The sequence below is a fragment of the Ictalurus furcatus genome, chromosome 26 (genome assembly GCF_023375685.1).
Source record: "Ictalurus furcatus strain D&B chromosome 26, Billie_1.0, whole genome shotgun sequence".
In the NCBI taxonomy this organism is placed as follows: domain Eukaryota; kingdom Metazoa; phylum Chordata; class Actinopteri; order Siluriformes; family Ictaluridae; genus Ictalurus; species Ictalurus furcatus.
This window is the reverse complement of record NC_071280.1, coordinates 18224900-18242379: the sequence shown is the minus strand read 5'-3', so window position 1 is coordinate 18242379 and position 17480 is coordinate 18224900. Positions and strand designations below refer to the sequence as shown.

Sequence of the window (17480 nt, the reverse complement as noted above, 5' to 3'; positions counted from 1 at the left end):
ACAGACTCCTCTCTGCTTAAGATTCTGTTTTCATAAAGGATATGATTTTTATTTTTATTTCTTTAAACAGAATCAGCGTCTGTAGAAATACTTTTTTTCATGGTTAAAATATTCTTAAATTACAGCACCTGGAAAAAGTACCTCAGGAACTAAAGCTGATCTGTAACTTGCCCAGTAGTCACTGATGCACATCCACGTCCTTCATGATCATTGATTAACTTAAAAAATGAATCTGAAAGGATGCATTTTTTAAAACAAATTGTTTTAAAGCAAAACATCTTAATATTTATTGTTTTCATATAGTTCTTATCTATAATCTTGAAATAAAATTTAAAAAAAAGAATGAACGCAACATACACTGACCTCCCTGCTGAAGAAAAAAAATCCACACACAATAGAAACTCTCATAGACGTTGTAATGGTTTTAATGGGAATTGTATTGAGTTTTAATGGAAACTAACGGTCCCTGCGGATCTATACTGGTAACTTGTTGCTTTCTACTGGCTGCATGTTATGTCTAGTGGATACCATTAAGGACCAGTAATGATTTTAATGGTTGGCTGATTGCTTGTAATGGTGCTTGTAGTGGAAACCATTAGAATTTCTGTGATGGTTTCTATTTTTGGGGGGGGTTTTTTCAGCAGGGATGTTGTACACACCTCCAGCTAATCCACGCTGAGCTAAAACACTGCTAGGCACTTTCCTTTCCTCCTCATCTGTGCAGAAAAATATTTAACATCATAAGTTTTGCCCCTGAATAAATTATGACAAGCAAGTCAGCATTTTAGAGTAGAAATTACCCAGAACTGTGGCAACTAAATTATTATGCAGAATGTTGTGAGCATGTATTGTTTGCAACTGACATCTAAATTAGACCTCTTAAGTTTTCCTAATACGTCGTCTTTTATTTTTAATCTTGTCGAAATGCCTGACGTTTTTCACGTGAACACGGTTTTACGACGTGAGCCGTTCTTTGAGATGGTTAAATCGTATGTCAGCGGGTGAATAGCTAGCGGTAGTCGTAGCTGGAGTGAGTAAACGGTGCTATGGAGCTAGACGTTACACTATACCTCACTAGATTACCCACAATCCTCTATTCCTACTGCTTATAGTTGCTTTTTTTCCATCCCGCCCTCAGTGAATGCAGGACTGTGTGATGTCTCAACATAAACGCATGCATACACACAATCTCGCAATCCAGCCAGAGCCTTTACTCTTTATACAGGATGTGAACGAAGCTAATGTTGTAGATCGCTAGCATGTAGCCGTTAAGTCATATATCAGGCCAGCGTGATCGTGCAAACGAGACAAATCAATTGGGAACGTCGACATTTTCCTCAGATGTGTTGATAAATTACTAAGAAAAGGCTCCTTACGGCTAATGTTCCTCCATGACTATATTTAGTTATAGGGGGGATATATTCAACGATGTATCACAAATTGTGTAAAGTGGATGAGACCATTTTTAAGTACTAAATACTACAATAGTGAGTAAACACAGCAAACTACATCTAAAGGTAGCAAATATCTCGAGGTGATCGTCACGAGGTCTTTGGCGAAGCCTTCGTTCAGACTGAGCAAACTGAAACGGATGAAAGAAACAGATGGCTGAAGCTAATTTTGCCTTTTTAAATGTTGTCGTGCTAGCTAGCAACATTAGCTTTCGTTCATTCTTAAGGCACCCCAGCTAGCAATGAATGTCTTGACAGTTAGCAGGTGCATCATGATCATCGGTAGCATCGGCATTTTGGTCATAAGAGCTCAGCAAACCTGATTGTGTCGCCGTGTTACTGAATGTAGCGAGCAAAGCCAGTTCTCTTCACTGCCACCAGCAGAAATGTTTGACCATGTCCTGTTACCATAGCCATTACTCGTTTGCATAGCAACAAGGAGATCAATGTCTTAAGGAAAAGACTGGAAGTAAAATAAACTGGAAGTTCAGAGAGGCTGTGAATTTTTGGTTATTCCTTGTAAACACCCCCCCCAACACACACACACACACACACACCCAACCCAAAAAAACAACAAACAAACAAAAAAAATCACTGTCACAATTTCAATTTTTGTTCTGATTTGTTTTGGACACTTATTATGGCGGTAAAGTAATATTTTGCACGTTTCTGGTTGGTCTGAACTGCTCCACATTGTCAATATTATCAAGCAATACTGCTGTACTTGTGTAATGTTGTACCATTTTTTTCCCATTATATATGACAGGCTCACGATGTAGTTAGCTAGCTAGTTGTTAAGTCATATATCTGGACAATGTGAAGAAGGGGTGATGGTTAAAACAAGATGAATCAACTGAGAATATAAAATTTTCCTTAGATGGGTTGATGAATTATTAAGTTAAAGCTCTGTACAGTTACATTTATCAGTTCTGCCAAATTCAAAAAATGGGTGGTGTCTACAGTGGTCACCAACCCTCCTCCAAAAGATCTACCTTCCTGCAGGTTTAGCTGGCAATGATTAGATGGTCAGGTGGGCACCGTTATGGCTGGAGCTAAAGTCTTCAGGAAGGTAGATCTCCAGGAACAGGGTTGGTGACCACTGCTTGAAAGGATTGAGAAAAAAGCTAATGGCTGGCCTGGTCTTCGAAAGGAAATGTAGCATGGTGAAATGAATTCATCAAAACCTCTACGCGTGTGAGTCAGTCGTATAGCTTGTATAATACAGGATAGTATCATCATCATCATCATCATCATCATCATACATCTGGATTAAGTTTCCTAAAAGCATCCCAGTGTTAAAATCAGAGAATGTGATCCTTCAGCTGACATTTATACAGTATGTTGTGGCTTTATTGTGTTTAGAAAACAATATGTCTATTAGTTTGTTTGTTTTTTAACTTTGTATAGAAAAATCTACACAAAACTGTAGCAAATCTGTGACCGTCCATGTGTTCACTAGATTTCATTCATTCAAAAGGTACAACACGGTTTGTATATTTCATGTTCACGGTTGTTTCGCTGATTTTAATGTGTTTTATATATATACAGTACAAACTCGGTTGCCAGTTTTTGGGATCTCCTACCTTGTATCTACATCTGTTGTTTTTTTTCGTTAGGTAAACCGTACCGGTCAAATTACTGACTGTATCCCATGAGTAGGCCTGATGATAAAGTGGCAATTCGGTGCGTGTGTATCATCTGTATGCTGTATATAGCTACGACTTGTGGTTGTTGGTGATGAAACTTTTGTTTAAAAGCTGTAATGGGAAGGCCTTCTTCACACACAGCGCGTCTTCATACGCCAAACAGCACGTCTCGGACGTCCACGTGAGCCATGTACCGATAATCAACTACACAATATTTTATGATGTTCGTCACTCACTGTATTGTCAGGCTCGAGGCTTTAAGGAAATTTGTCTTTTAAAAAATTCAAAATAAAAATGACTAGAGAAAAGTAGAGATTGTAAGTAAGTGATGCCAATCTACTACATGCTCCAAGCCAATCAGGTGCGCTTTTTTTGTTGTTTTTTTTGACCAATGGGAAGCGTGCTTGGTGGATGACTGCGTGAGTTTGAAAAGACCTCCCCATACCCATATTTATTCTCATTTATTATAACCCATATTCACAGCTAGCTTTTGTTTTGTATAATGTGGGAAAAGATTGATGGGGGGGGGAAACACATTTGATTTTTTTATACATATGTATATGAATATTATACTGTATACAGCTCACATATACTACAGAACGTCTCTTTCACATCAATACAATAAAGAAGCAATGCATTTCTGGAGTCATTTATTTGCTGGTCAGCAATTTTTTATTATTATTATTATTATTGATGCTAGCTTGTAGAATATAACAATAGTGTTGGCTCTGATGCATTTAATCCATCGTGGTTGATATTTTATTTAAATGCAGGCATAAAATTCACACTTAATAGTGATCGAGCCATGGTCTACATTACATTCTGCATTTTAAAAAATGTTTAATTAAAAAAAAAAAAGTAAAGATCATATATGAATATTAGAGGCTCATCGTCAATGCTTTATTTTTATTTATTTATATATATATATATATATATATATATATATATATATATATATATATTTGTAGAAGTTATAACAATTATTAATGAATGATTGTGTTTATAATTCTTATTTATAAAATGATAGGATTTTATTTGTTTCGTACTTCGCGTTCTATAGAATATATTTATTATTTTGTTATTAAATGTTTTTTTTTTTAATGAAACACAGTTGGCAAACCACACACTCAAAAGTGTATCACGATATAATTTAAGTGGTAATTTCACTATTTTTCAGTACAGCAGTGAGACTACTTAAATTGTAGTGTAGTAATATTTTAAAATATTGAACTTCGCTTCATTTGCTTTAGTTCCTCAAGCATGTACAGTCCTGTGCAAAAGTCTTAGGCACCCTATTATTTTTTTTGTACTTTGGCATAGATTTTTATTTTATGAATTCTGCATTATGGAGTCAGTACAAAAACATTTCCAAACATTAGTTTTCCAGCACAAAATTAAATGTTACAGAAAAATGTTTGTATGCCAGTAAAGAAAGCAGAGTATTAAGTGGTAAGAGAGATTTTTCAGAAAAAAAAAAAGAAAAACATAATGAAGGCTGCCAGGTTTCTCTGCAAAAATAAGAAGCGAGTGCGACAGTCAAAGTCTCCAGAAGAACCGTGTCTGATTCTGCAAGATGCTCGATAACACTTACAGCTCATTTCCTTGTAAAACTGCACTAATTCTACCTGAGACTACTTTTTTTTTTTTTAAGCAAAGGCTCGTCACACCAAATATTACCTTTGTTTCATTTATTACCGTTTACTGCTCTATATAGTATTACTTTAAATGGAGAAACATTTCATTTCTTTATTTTTGAAGGCATCTTCACGTCTTCCTCCGGGTACTTCGGTTTCCTCCCCCAGTCCAAAGACATGCATGGTAGGCTGATTGGCGTGTCCAAAGTGTCCGTAGTGTATGAATGGGTGTGTGAGTGTGTATGTGATTGTGCCCTGTGATGGATTGGCACCCTGTCCAGGGTGTACCCCGCCTTGTGCCCCATGCTCCCTGGGATAGACTCCAGGTTCCCCGTGACCCTGAAAAGGATAAGCGGTATAGAAGATGGATGGATCTTCACGTCTTTTCTTTGGAAGACTTTTGTACTCACAGTACTGTATGCATGCTATTTGTTTCTGTATGTAACATTTTCATATACACTAATATGGCCAAAAGTATGTGCACCCCTCATGATCACACACACATGTCCTCGTTGAACATCCCATTCCAGATTTGCTGTTATAATAAGCTCTGCTCTTCGGGGAAGGATTTCCACTAGATTTTGGAGCGTGGTTGTGGACCGTTAGTGAGGTTGAGGCTCCACTTCCAGTACGTCCCAAAGGTGTTCAATGGGGCTGAGGTCAGGGCTCCGTGCTGGACACTCGACTTCTTCCACCTTCTTCCAACCTTAACACGCCATGTCTTCATGGAGCTCGCTTTGTGCACAGGGGCATCGTCATGCTGGAACAGGTTTGGGGGCCTCTTAGTTCCAGTGAAGGGAAATTGTAATTCTACAGCATACAAAGACCTTCTATCCAATTGTGTGATGCAACCTTTGTGTCAACAGTTTGAGGAACATGTGGGTGTGATGATCAGGTGTCCGCATACTTTTGACCGCAGCGTATCACCTTATCACCTACAACGTGTTCGTTATGAAAAGAATGATCGCAAGTGCAGAAGAGAACACGCTTAGCGTGTGCACCCATTATCGTTGAACGGAAGCCTTGGCGGTGACGTCAGCCGTGTTTCAGCCAATCAGACGCCGGGGTGCGATGACGCCACGCTTCCTGGAGGCCGCGTCGGCGAGGCGAGCGCGCGCGGTTCGGAGACAGAGCAGGAAGTTGGCAAACCTACGAAACAAACAGACAAAAAAAATAATAATAAAACAAAAAACAACGATAAATTAAAATAATAAAAAATAATAAGTTGTCCAGAACATGGAGAAATCCAGAGTGTAATAGTCTGCGGAAATCGCTTTAGAAGGGAAATATATATAAATATAAACGGAAGTTTCTCATCCCCTCGCCGACTAGCGCTAGCTTAGCTTAGCTTAGCCTAGACTAGCTTAGCTCGACTTTGCTAACAAGGAAAAGCTAAAGGGGGGGGAGAGGTGAAAAAAAGGACGGGGGCATTCACACAGTGTTGGCTCGGACACACAGACACATTCCTGGGTCTTAAATAAACATTATAAGGCTAAATACTTAGCGGGATACTGGCAGGATTTTTTGCTAACATCCGGGGCCTTTTTTGTTCCAGTCAGAAAAGTTAAACTCGCCACACACACACACACAAGCGCGCGCGCGCTCTGGCACGCACTGAACTGAAGGCCTGCATGTGTCGGAGGAGGAAAACAATAACATTTTTATAATTGTAATAATTTATTACCGTGAAGATGTCGGCTCAGGCGCAGATGAGAGCCATGCTGGACCAGCTGATGGGCACAAGCAGAGACGGTGAGTGAGAATGAGTGTGTGTGTGTGTTTCCTGATCAACCATCTTTAGCTTTAGCTTTAGCTTCTCCACTAAGCGCTGTGTTTCTCCATCAGATGTTTCCGAAAACACCTCAGTTACCCCACATGGCTGGTTTATTTATTTATATCTTTTAAATGTGTGTATCAGAGCAGAACAGTAACACTAAAGCTAGCACCACATGCACCTTCACAAATAATATAAACATCCAGTGTATGACCAAAAGTATGTGCACCCCTGTCCATCACACCCATGTTGTGCGGTTCTTCCCCAAACTGTTGCCGCAAAGTTAGAACCACACAGGTGTGTAGAACATCTTTAGCACTGCAATTTCCCTAAGAATTAAGAGGCCCAGACCTGTTCCATCATGGCAAAGCGAGCTCCATGAAGACATGGTGTGTGAAGGTGGAAGAACTGGAGCTTGCTGCACTGAGCCCTGACCTCAACCCCTCTGAACACCTTTGGTGTGAACTGGAGCCTCCTCGAGGTCTCCAGGATCTAGTGGAAAGTCTTCCCAGAAGAGTGGAGCTCGTTATAAATAACAGCAGACCTGGGTGTCGTTTGGGTGCGATGGTCAGGGGGACACATATGAGTGCGAGAGCGTAGACGCTTGTTGACGTTGTTATGGAGTGCGGCTGTGTGAGTAAATTTACTTCTTTATCATTAACTGTGTGTTTATTCTGTCTTCCCTCTTCCCGGCGTTATACAGGTGTAACTGCTCTCACTGCTGGCATGGTTCGAACTCTGGCTGATGATATGATACCGACACGGCGGTGAATAAGTTCGCGTACGAAACCATTTCCTCCGCCGTAATGAGAAACCTGATTAAAAACGCAGGCGTTTGAACTGCCAGAGACACTTTACAACCCCGTGCTCGCCGATATGATTTCTCTCACTCAACGACGGCGACGTCGGCAAACCGATTTTTATAACGTTGGCGACGGGAACGCTTCGGATTCTCGAGAGCGTTTGACTGGACCGAAAATCTGATGAGAAGCTGAAGTGCTGAACAGTGTCGTCCAAACTGTTGCTCTGTATCAGTGGCAGAGAGAGACTGTAAAATTTTTTGAATGCGTATATTTATAGCTAAACGCGGATTTCATCGTCGTTTTGGAGCAACACTAGCGTATCGGTAACCTAGTAATTTGCTCAAACCAGATAAAAGAGTGCAGGGAGTTATGAATATGAATGAATGAGGCGGTTCGAACGGATTCGGCAGCAGCTGATGGTGTTTTCTTGTCGTTGTAGGAGACACGATGCGGCAGAGGATCAAGTTCACAGACGAGAGAGTGTGTAAAAGTCATCTACTGGAATCCTGTCCTCACGACATCTTATCAGGGACGGTGAGTGTGTGCAGCTCGGTATCGTCCACGATACACCGGTACAATTCCTCCACGCGATAAGGATTTGTCATCCTGTGATATTGACGTTCATACCTTAGACGAGGAAGAATAATTAATCCCCCAAAAAGGTGCTTCCTCCGTAATAGGGAAGTGTTCCTGATGCAGCGTTTTTCCTGGGGTTCGATGAATCCTGCGACTGTTTTCACTGGAATTTTAATTTGTGAATCAAATTAAAATTATATTCTGTATTTTTTATTTTTTTAGCCTTCTTAATTGGTATAGTTTGGTATTTGATGATAGGATTAAATTTGACTTCTTTTTTGAATTTAAAATTTTATTTTAATCATTGTTTGTTTGCACAGCTCTCAACTAGATGTCGAGCGATAGCGGATGATACAGAGAGCGATAACTACAGTAATTCGGGTGGTACCTACCTGCCGATGACCGATTAATCGACCAATAGTTTTTTAATATCGATACCGAATGAAAACGTAACACTCGAAGCGAAATATTGCTGAACTTTATTTAAAAAATAAACCGTACTGACTGTACCATGAAAATGTACTGTACTTTTTAAAAAATGAAATAAATAATATATATGAAAGTAAATAAAAGATATACATCCCTAACGGAGCAGAAAAGTAACACTCCAAATAACAAATAAAAATAGAGAGACATCCAAAACGAATCAAAAAACACTTTAAATAACACAGCAAAATTGAGCAGTGATAGTTTTTATTTCGCCTATAGAGGTCTCATGCTGTATAATGACAGCGGACCCTTCTCAGCTGCTCCCGCGATGGACGCAAACACTATCGCTGTAGATTTTTGACGATAACCGACAGTTCCATCGATCGTTTTTCTGTGCCGAATAATCGCCAAAACCGATCAATCAGTCGACCTCTAGTCTCAAGACTGCATGCTGATGTGAGTTGTGGATACTATTTTCATATCATCATCTGGATCTGAGATTGGCCAAAGGAGTCACATGTTGTGGTGGAACACTTGTTTTTATCATGTTTGTTTGTCATTATGTTGTTGTTGTTTTTGTTGTTGATACAAAATTCATGACTGTTAAGTGCTCCAGGACTGCATGGTAGAAATATCTGTGCAGACTTTAATTTCCTGACTTATAAAACCTTCCTACTTCCTCTCCTCTCTCTGATCCCGTGTGTGTGTCTGGTGCAGCGTATGGACCTGGGCGAGTGTTTAAAAGTGCACGACCTGGCTCTGAGGGCGGACTACGAGATCGCCTCCAAACACCAGGAGTACTTCTTCGAGCTGGATGTGAGTGTGTGATGTGAACAGGACGCTGTGGACAATAGTGGTTCTGGCTCACCATGAGCTCTTTCGCTATGTAGTCGGCCATTTTGTAGTGCTGCTTAAACACGTTGACCACGGCGCCCTTTGATGAGCCGGCGGCAAAATCCATGGCGAAAGAAAACTGTTAACGAAGAACACTTTGTTTGTTTGTTTGTTTGTTTGTTTGTTTGTTTATTCCATATGTCCACAGGATACCAAAAAAAAAACCCCCCCGCTACATCATCACCACGCTCCGTTATTTCATCGCAGTCGCGTTTACAGTTCGAGTTAGCTACTACGTCGTAAACGATACCTATAACCCAATTCACGTCCTTCTGGATATGTTTCTCAGAAAAGTCACATCTTCACAAGAAGAATCATGTGTCTGATTATGCTGGTGTGTGTGTGTGTGGTGGGCGTGTCCAGGCTGCCGAACACTTGCAGTCGTTTATCGCAGACTGTGACCGGAGGACCGAACTGGCCAAGAAACGACTGGCCGAGACTCAGGAAGAGATCAGCGCAGAGGTCGCTGCCAAGGTAACCGCTTTCTGTGTCTTTTTGCCCCAAAAACACGTCTTATTATTCGGTATGCGGAGTAAAACGCGCATTCGCTCGTTAAACAATTAATAACAGATGGGTGCAAAGAAATAATAACGAATACTGTTTTTTTTTTTTTTTTTTTAATATATATATATATATATATATATATATATGTATATATATATATATATATATATATATATATATATATATATATATATATATATAAAATATATATGTGTGTGTGTGTATGTATATGTGTATGTATATATATATATATATATATATATATATATATATATATATATATATAAAATATAAAATAAATAAAGCCATAAGCAGCTCAGCGTTTTCTTAAAATAAGTTTTAACCACAGATTTGAATTTTGGTGCATCACTACATTCTAGAAAGGGAGAAAGTACTTTTCTCCTAGAGTGACTGGTGTTTGCTCTGAAACTCTGAGAGGATGTCAGTTAGATGGCTCTGAAACTGACGGTTCCTACACCTGGCCTGCAGCTGGCAGGAAGTTCAGAGTAGAGCTGCACAAAATAGCTTTGTGCGCTTTCACACGTTACACCGTGCTGTTTGCTGCTCCGCCCCCTTACAGCTAAGATCTTCCTCTTTTTTTGTTTTTTTTTGTTTTTTGAATTGGAACATAAGCAGGTTATAACTAAAGTTTCCCGACTGGAGAACTTGGTGGATGGTGGAGCGTCAGCGCTGTAGGTCAGAAGATATTCACCAGAGCCCAGTCTGTACCATGTGTTGTGAACCTCAACAGGAAATATTTCTCGTGGGTGGTTAGATCATGTTTAGCCGTTTACATCATTTATATTGTACAATTGCAATCGAAATGGTTCGGTCCTCATTGCAAATCAGGTTTATTGTCAAAATTAAACTGAAAATGCAACTTATAATGACTTCTCCAGTTTCACATTGATTCAACCCCTTCATGGCAAGCGTGTTTAGTAGTTAGTAGAGCACCCTTCTGCTGTTATGACCTGCTGTAAACGAGATGCAGAGCTTCTGGCAGCATTCTTGAGGAATCTTCTCCCATTCCTCATGAGCAATGGCCTCCAGTTCAGTAATATTCTTGGGTTTGCGTGCTGCAACCACCTTCTTCAAATCCCACCAGAGATGTTCTATGGGGTTCAAGTCAGGTGACTGTGATGGCCCTGTAGAATCTTCCAGGAGTTCTCCTGCAACCAAGCCTTGGTGGAATTAGAGGTATGCTTGGGATCGTTGTCCTGTTGGAAGGTCCGATGACGCCCAAGCTTCAGCTTCCTCACAGAGGGCATGATGTTTTCTCCTAGGATTTCCTGATACTTCAATGAATCCATCTCGCCTTCCACATGCTGTAGGTTTCCAGTGCCAGAGGATGCAAAGCAGCCCCGGAGCATCACCGAGCCACCACCATGCTTGACTGTGGACAGTGTGTTCTTTCTTCATTCTTCTTCCTCCAGACATACCGCTGAATCATCGTGCTGAAAAGTTCCAGTTTTGTTTCATCGCTCCACAGAACAGAATCCCAAAACTTCTGTGAATTATTTATATGATTTTGAGCGACTTTTCTTGTGCTTTTGGGTCAGTAGTGGTGAACATCTTGGAGTTCTGGCATGGAAACTTTCTGTGTTTAGTACGCGCCTTACTGTGCCCACTGAAACCTCAGTGTCTGTTACACCAAGTCTTGCTGCAGGTCTTTTGCAGTCACTCGAGGGTTTTTCACAACCTGCCTTTTTACAAATCTGCTATGGAGCCGTTGATAGCTTCCTTTTTCTGCCCCGTCCTGGTATTTCATGTGTTCCAGCTCAAGCATACCTAGTGTGACTAATGAAGCCCTTCATTAGTTGCATCAGGTGTGCTTGAGACAACACCTGTTCTGCATATTTGTGCTGTTGTGAGGGATTCTATTCAGACAGTTGAATAATTTTGATTTCAACTGTATGTGTGGATTAGTATGTAATTCCCTTACTGTTGTTGGACATCTGTTCTTCTCCTCCTCTTCCTTCTTTTTTCTTCTTCTGCTTCTCTGTCTGCTTCTTGTTCATCTCCTCCTTTTTCTTTTCTTCCTCTTTTCTTTTCCTTCTTCTTTTTTCCCCTCTATTTCCCTCTATTTCTTTTCCCTCCTCTGCTTCTTCTGTTACATCTTCTTTGTTCTCTTTCCAATCTTCTTTTTCTAATACTGAGATTTATACATTGTGATGTCTGTGCTCAGTGTGTGTGTGTGTGTGTGTGTGTGTGTGTGTGTGTGTGTGTGTGTGTGTGTGCTTTCAGGCAGAGCGTGTGCACGAACTGAACGAGGAAATCGGGAAGCTGCTGGCGCGGGCGGAGCAGCTGGGTGGAGAGGGGAACGTGGACGAGGCTCAGCAGGTGCTAGAGAAGGTGGAGAAAACGCGTGCCCTTAAAAGAGAGGCAGAGGTCAGTGTGGGTCAGGGGGCGGTCCTCTCCTTAAAGAGAGAGACTTCACTGAGTAACGATCATTAACATCATGCTTTACATTCTGTACCCGAAGGAGCATAAAGAGGGTTGTGTGTGTGTTTAGGACATATACCGGAACTCCATGCCAGCCTCCAGTTTCCAGCAGCAGAAGCTGAGGGTGTGTGAGGTGTGCTCTGCCTACCTCGGCCTCCATGACAACGACCGCCGCCTCGCCGACCACTTTGGGGGGAAACTGCACCTGGGCTTCATCGAGATCCGGGAGAAGCTGGAGAAACTGAGAGTGAGGACAGGAACACATACAGGAGAACACACACACACACAGGAGATCACACAGCTATATCTGTTACTTATAAATACATACGTCATCTTTAATACCACTTATATTTCCCAGGTTGTATAGTTAAGTATAACACCTCTGTCAGTCTGTCTCTCTCTCTCTCACGCTCTGTCTCTGTCTGTCTGCCAGAAAGCAGTGGTGGAGAAGCAGGAGCGGATGCGCATGAAGCGGCGGGAGGAGAGGGAGCGAGAGGAGGAGAAACAGAGGGAGTGGGAGATGGAGAGAGAGAGGGAGCGTGAACGTGAGCGAGAAAGAGAGCGGGAGAGGGAACGGGAGAGGGAGAGAGAGCGCAGGAGGTGAGTTACTCATAAACCCTTAGTAATGTGTTGTTATAAATTATATATTAACATGATTTACACAATTTTAGCGTAGTCTTAACACTCTCTCTCTCTCTCTCTCTCTCTCAGGTCCAGATCTCGCAGTGGGGACAGGTACAGGTGAATATGACTACAGTGTGTGTAGATGTTTGGAGCAGTATAATTTCAATTACACATAGGAACAGTTCAAGAAATAAACTTCTCACAGTGGTTCTGCTTACTCCAGATATGATCTTAGGCTTCTGTGAGCTCTTTTGCATACATGTGTTCACAGAACCCCATAATTGACAAATGTCACTGTGATTGACAGGAAAGAGAGTGTACAGGTGCATCTAAAAAAAATTAGAATATCGTGTAAAAATTCTACCAGAAATGTCGACCTGAGAAGACTCTAATCAGCGAATTAACTCCAAACACTTGCAAAGGTTTCCTGAGCCTTTAATCTCAGTCTGGTTCTGTACACAGCCACAATCACGGGCAAGAGGGAAGTCGATGTTGCATTTCATTTGGAAATCAAGGTTCCAGAGTCTGGAGGAAGAGTGGAGAGGAACAGAATCCAAGCTGTTTGAAGTCCAGTGTGAAGTTTCCACAGTCAGTGATGATTTGAGGTGCCATGTCATCTGCTGGTGTTGGTCCACTGTGTTTTCTCAAGCCGAGAGTCGATGCAGTGTCTACCAGGAGATTTTAGAGAGCTTCATGCTTCCATCTGCTGACGAGCTTTATGGAGACGCTGATTTCCTTTTCCAGCAGGACTCTGCACCTGCCCACAGTGCCAAAACTACTAGTGACTGGTTTTCTGACCGTGGTATTACTGCGCTTGATTGGCCAGCCGACTCGCCTGACCCGAACCCCATAGAGAATCTACAAGAGACACCAGACCCAACAATACAGACGAGCTGAAGGCCGCTATCAAAGCAACCTGGGCTTCCAGAACACCTCAGCAGTGCCACAGGCTGATTGTCTCCATGCCACGCCACGTTCATGCAGGAATTCAATGCATCCAAACTGAACCCGAAAGTAACACAAATAACAAATAAAAATAGAGAGACATCCAAAACGAATCAATAAACACTTCAAATAACACAACAAAATCAGTCATTTTTTATTTCGCCTCTAGAGGCCGCTCTTGTGCTGTATAATTACAGCGGACCATTTTCAATGGACTCCACAAGGGACGCAACCGGGGAAAACCCGCTCAATCAGTCGACCTCTAGTCCCTCCCACCCCAAGAGCATGGCCAGTTATGCTCTCTTGGCCCCCTGGCCACGCATGGCTTTGGCCTCCAGATGATCGGGCTAAAGCTTGTCTGATACGCTACGCTTTTTGTGTTGTGAGAGATGGTACTCTGCTGACACGTAGGAATGTGTTGGTCATAACAAAGCCATTTTTAAGGTTCTCTCCCTCCCTCTGTCTCTCTATCTGTGTGCACGTGTCAGGGATGGCGGAAGTTCGTCGTCTCATCGCTCGCGGCGGCATCGCTCCTCCCACTCGAGAGACCGGGACCGGGAGAGGAAGCACAGACATAAAGACCACCATCGCTCTCGCTCCCACTCTCACAGGAGGAAGAAGAAGAGGTGCAGTTATCACATAATTATACACCTTCTTTCGTTTAAAGGGTTAAAAACTTATTAAAAATTGACTAACTAGTGGGTTAGCTAGCTTCAAACAGTATACAAGTCGATTGTTGCTGAATTCGTTAAGGAAGCAGTATGATTAAAGGGATCGTGTGAATGATCTCGCTGCAGAACTTCAATTCTGAAACATTATTTCTGATTTCTTCGCTCAGGTCGTCGCACACCCGAGAGCGGGAGCGCTCCCCGTCACAGGAGCGATGGAGGGAGTGCGGAGGAGAAGACAGGTGGCGGGAAGACAGCCGGAGGGACACGGAGCGAGAGCCGGGGGAAAGAGAGAAGTCCATCTCGTCCCCGGAGATGGGCAGACTGAGGGGTAGAGAGAGATCCGTCTCTGTGGAGAGAGAGAACCGCTCCAGCTCAGAGGAGAGGGAGTCGGGAGAGATATAAACAGATCGAGCGAGAGAGAGAGAAAGAGAGAATGATGTCGGTTGCTATGCTTTCAGATGACTTCCTGTCCGTGTTGTTTATTTCTGAGTGTTATCCGACCTGTCAGCGACTGGATGGGGCTTGGCAGATGCGCACAGGGTCACATCACAAATCTGAATGAATTTTAGCACAATTAGGCTTTATTTACTACAACACACAGACATGCTATGTATCTGATATTCTTTTGACGACTAAACATTAAAAGAAAGATCTCATTCTCAGCTGCATGTCCTTTTTTGGGCTGTACTTTCACGATTCGGCCTCTTGCTCTCTCTCCCTCTTTTTTTTTTTTTTTTTTTTTTTTTTCTTCCCCCCTCCTAATTTCACTTAAACAGAAAACAGTTAAACTAAATATTTTTCACAGACTTCCCTCAAGGTCTTGTTCTCGAAGTCCAGTCCAATGAAAAAAAATTCAGCGTGCGATCTCAGGTGGTCTAAACTGCAGTGTGTGAAGCCCCACCGTTAGGTAACGTGTAACTATGCTAATAGCTGTCACGTTGAAAAAGTGATCCATTTAATTTCACTAACAGTCAAGTTTAACATTGGCTACCTCAACAACAGTTTCTCCAGCCTTAGCCACCTTTAACTAGCTGACTAACTTGTCCAGGTGTAGTTAACAGATAGTTATGTGACGGAAAACCGTAATCGTCACGGATTACAGTGGACTCCTTATGAAATACGTTTAACTGGCGTAATACGTCCATTAAATTTTACACCCAGTCAGCCATCTTTGACAAAGCTAAGGCTAGGGTCTTCATGGCTGCAGATAGATGTCATTTATCCAACTGGGCCTGTTATCCAATACGATTGTACTGAGCTGGGTCTCTGCATGACATCAGATTGAGAAAAGCAGCAGATTGAAGAATAGAGGACTTGAGAGAAAAGTTGTGCACTTGGTTTTTTTTTTTTTATAAAAAAAATTTGAGTTTGAGTGAAAATGACGGGTGCCTGAATAACATTTGCGAGTAGATTCCGCCAGATTTGCCTGTGTGCGTGTGTGTATTAGAAGTTTCTCGTGCTCTAACGTACCTGTTTTGACCAGATTTATTAGGCAAGTGGGAGGATGTACAGGACCAGAGATTGTTCACTCATGTTATGCATTCAGATCTATACAGAGGGAGCGACCTGCAATCTGCCAGCCAACCAAAGTAGGGTGGGGGGGAAGAGGGCACCAACTTCATCCATGTTACAGCGAGTTAATGTGAGGAATAACATTCCTCGAGATGTTCACCTACCACAAATGATGTGTATTTTCTTTCACAAAAAGAGCATTTGTTTGTTTGTTTGTTTTTGTTTGTTTGTTGTTACTGTTATTAAACAAATGATAACTGATGCTTAGGATGTTTTTACAGCTACTATGAACCTGGAGTTATTCGTTAACAAGCTGGTTTAAGCTGGAACCCCAAAAAAATGTGCACGATTTTCTGCAGACAACTACTAGCCATCTTAATGGAGTATTCCAGCAAACTAATCGCTAGTTAGCACATCTGTAGCGTACATATCACGAGCAAAGGTTTTAACATGTTTTCCTGTACACGCAACAGAAGACAACTTTTTGGGGCAGTTATTAACTCCCTAGGGGGAGTTCCCTTAGACTTACATTACAAAGATACCTCCTCGGTACATGGAAATGTGTCAATATCGTTTATGGTAACTGCATATATGGTACCGATGGCGATTAGATTTAAAAAAAAAAAAAAAATTGATAACGTTGTCCTTTAAATAAGATTTTTGTTAATTTCTCAACGTTTAAGACTACGAAATATTCTTTAATCATGTGCCCAAATTTTCTAAGATGAATAACTAATAAAAAAAAAAAAAATTTTAAAAGTAATTGTCCCAAACCAGTCCTGTCTTGGAGAGGTAATGAATTTGGTCCCTGTGTATGTTCACACGAACTTGTAATGAATTTTCCTTTTTAAAGGTAAAGGAGTAGGCGTTTCCTTCTCGACCAGGAATGTAGATCTCAGCCCATGGAGCCTCACAGCCTTGAAATGTTTGTATTTTCTTTACTCTAGCACAGCGTTTCCTCAACGAAGTCCGAATCTGAATCATGAGTGATAAAGACGATCGTAAGCTATTAATGCTACGATCCTGAAACCAAGATAATCATGCTCTTAAAGTTTGCTTGTTAACCAGTGCTTTCAGTTTCATAGTGTTCTTATTTTTATTTAGATTAGTTTGAAAGCTGTTTTTTTTTTTTTCGTTTTTTTTTTGGGGGTGCAATGAAAAGTTTGAGTTTGTACATGAATGTTTAGACCAAACCTCCTGAGCAGCAACTGTGAATATAAAACTTTGGCTACTTCCCAACACTCATCCTTGTGTACTCAGTAATAATGTTGGTTTGTTAGTTCACTACACCACCATGATGTTTTGAGAGGTAGCCTTCGTTTTTTCTTTGGAAACAAACAATACCACTTTCTTTTGTCCATGCTTATTTGTACGTCCAGGTTGTATCTCTCAAAAGCCAACTGTTTCTACTATAGTATGCTGTGTGCACAACTGTTTTTTTGTTGTTGTTGTTGTTTTCTTTTCTTTATTTCCAGTTTGATGTTAAGTTTTCTGGAGAAATCTGACACATCAAATGCTATACAAGTTAAATAAAGACGTTTGGAAAATTACAGCCTAAAATGTTTGAAGATTTTT

The 17480-nt window shown here is 41.3% G+C and overlaps 1 protein-coding gene across 2 annotated transcripts; it reads left to right on the top strand.

The window, feature by feature from the left end:
- The first annotated feature begins 5839 nt into the window (after positions 1-5839).
- On the top strand, positions 5840-17457 carry zgc:158803 (LUC7 domain-containing protein). 2 transcript variants are annotated; one of them, XM_053615511.1, is made up of 10 exons: positions 5840-6483; positions 7748-7842; positions 9031-9129; positions 9571-9681; positions 11956-12099; positions 12224-12400; positions 12587-12753; positions 12865-12888; positions 14211-14348; positions 14561-17457. In XM_053615511.1, exons 1-10 carry the CDS (start codon positions 6423-6425, stop codon positions 14793-14795), a joined length of 1251 nt encoding a protein of 416 aa, XP_053471486.1. In that variant the 5' UTR covers positions 5840-6422; the 3' UTR covers positions 14796-17457. The 2 variants fall into 2 exon arrangements, with proteins under 2 accessions (XP_053471486.1, XP_053471485.1); XM_053615510.1 differs by having other exon boundaries at positions 5841-6483; positions 12865-12894.
- Positions 17458-17480: the final 23 nt, after the last annotated feature.

Bases quoted from the DNA above. Each gene is read 5' to 3' on its own strand.
- zgc:158803 (XM_053615510.1), top strand. From the start codon at position 6,423: ATGTCGGCTCAGGCGCAGATGAGAGCCATGCTGGACCAGCTGATGGGC. The intron at 7,843-9,030 runs GTGAGTGTGTGC...TGTCTGGTGCAG, and splicing joins ACGACATCTTATCAGGGACG to CGTATGGACCTGGGCGAGTG. The intron at 12,754-12,864 runs GTGAGTTACTCA...TCTCTCTCTCAG, and splicing joins AGGGAGAGAGAGCGCAGGAG to GTCCAGATCTCGCAGTGGGG.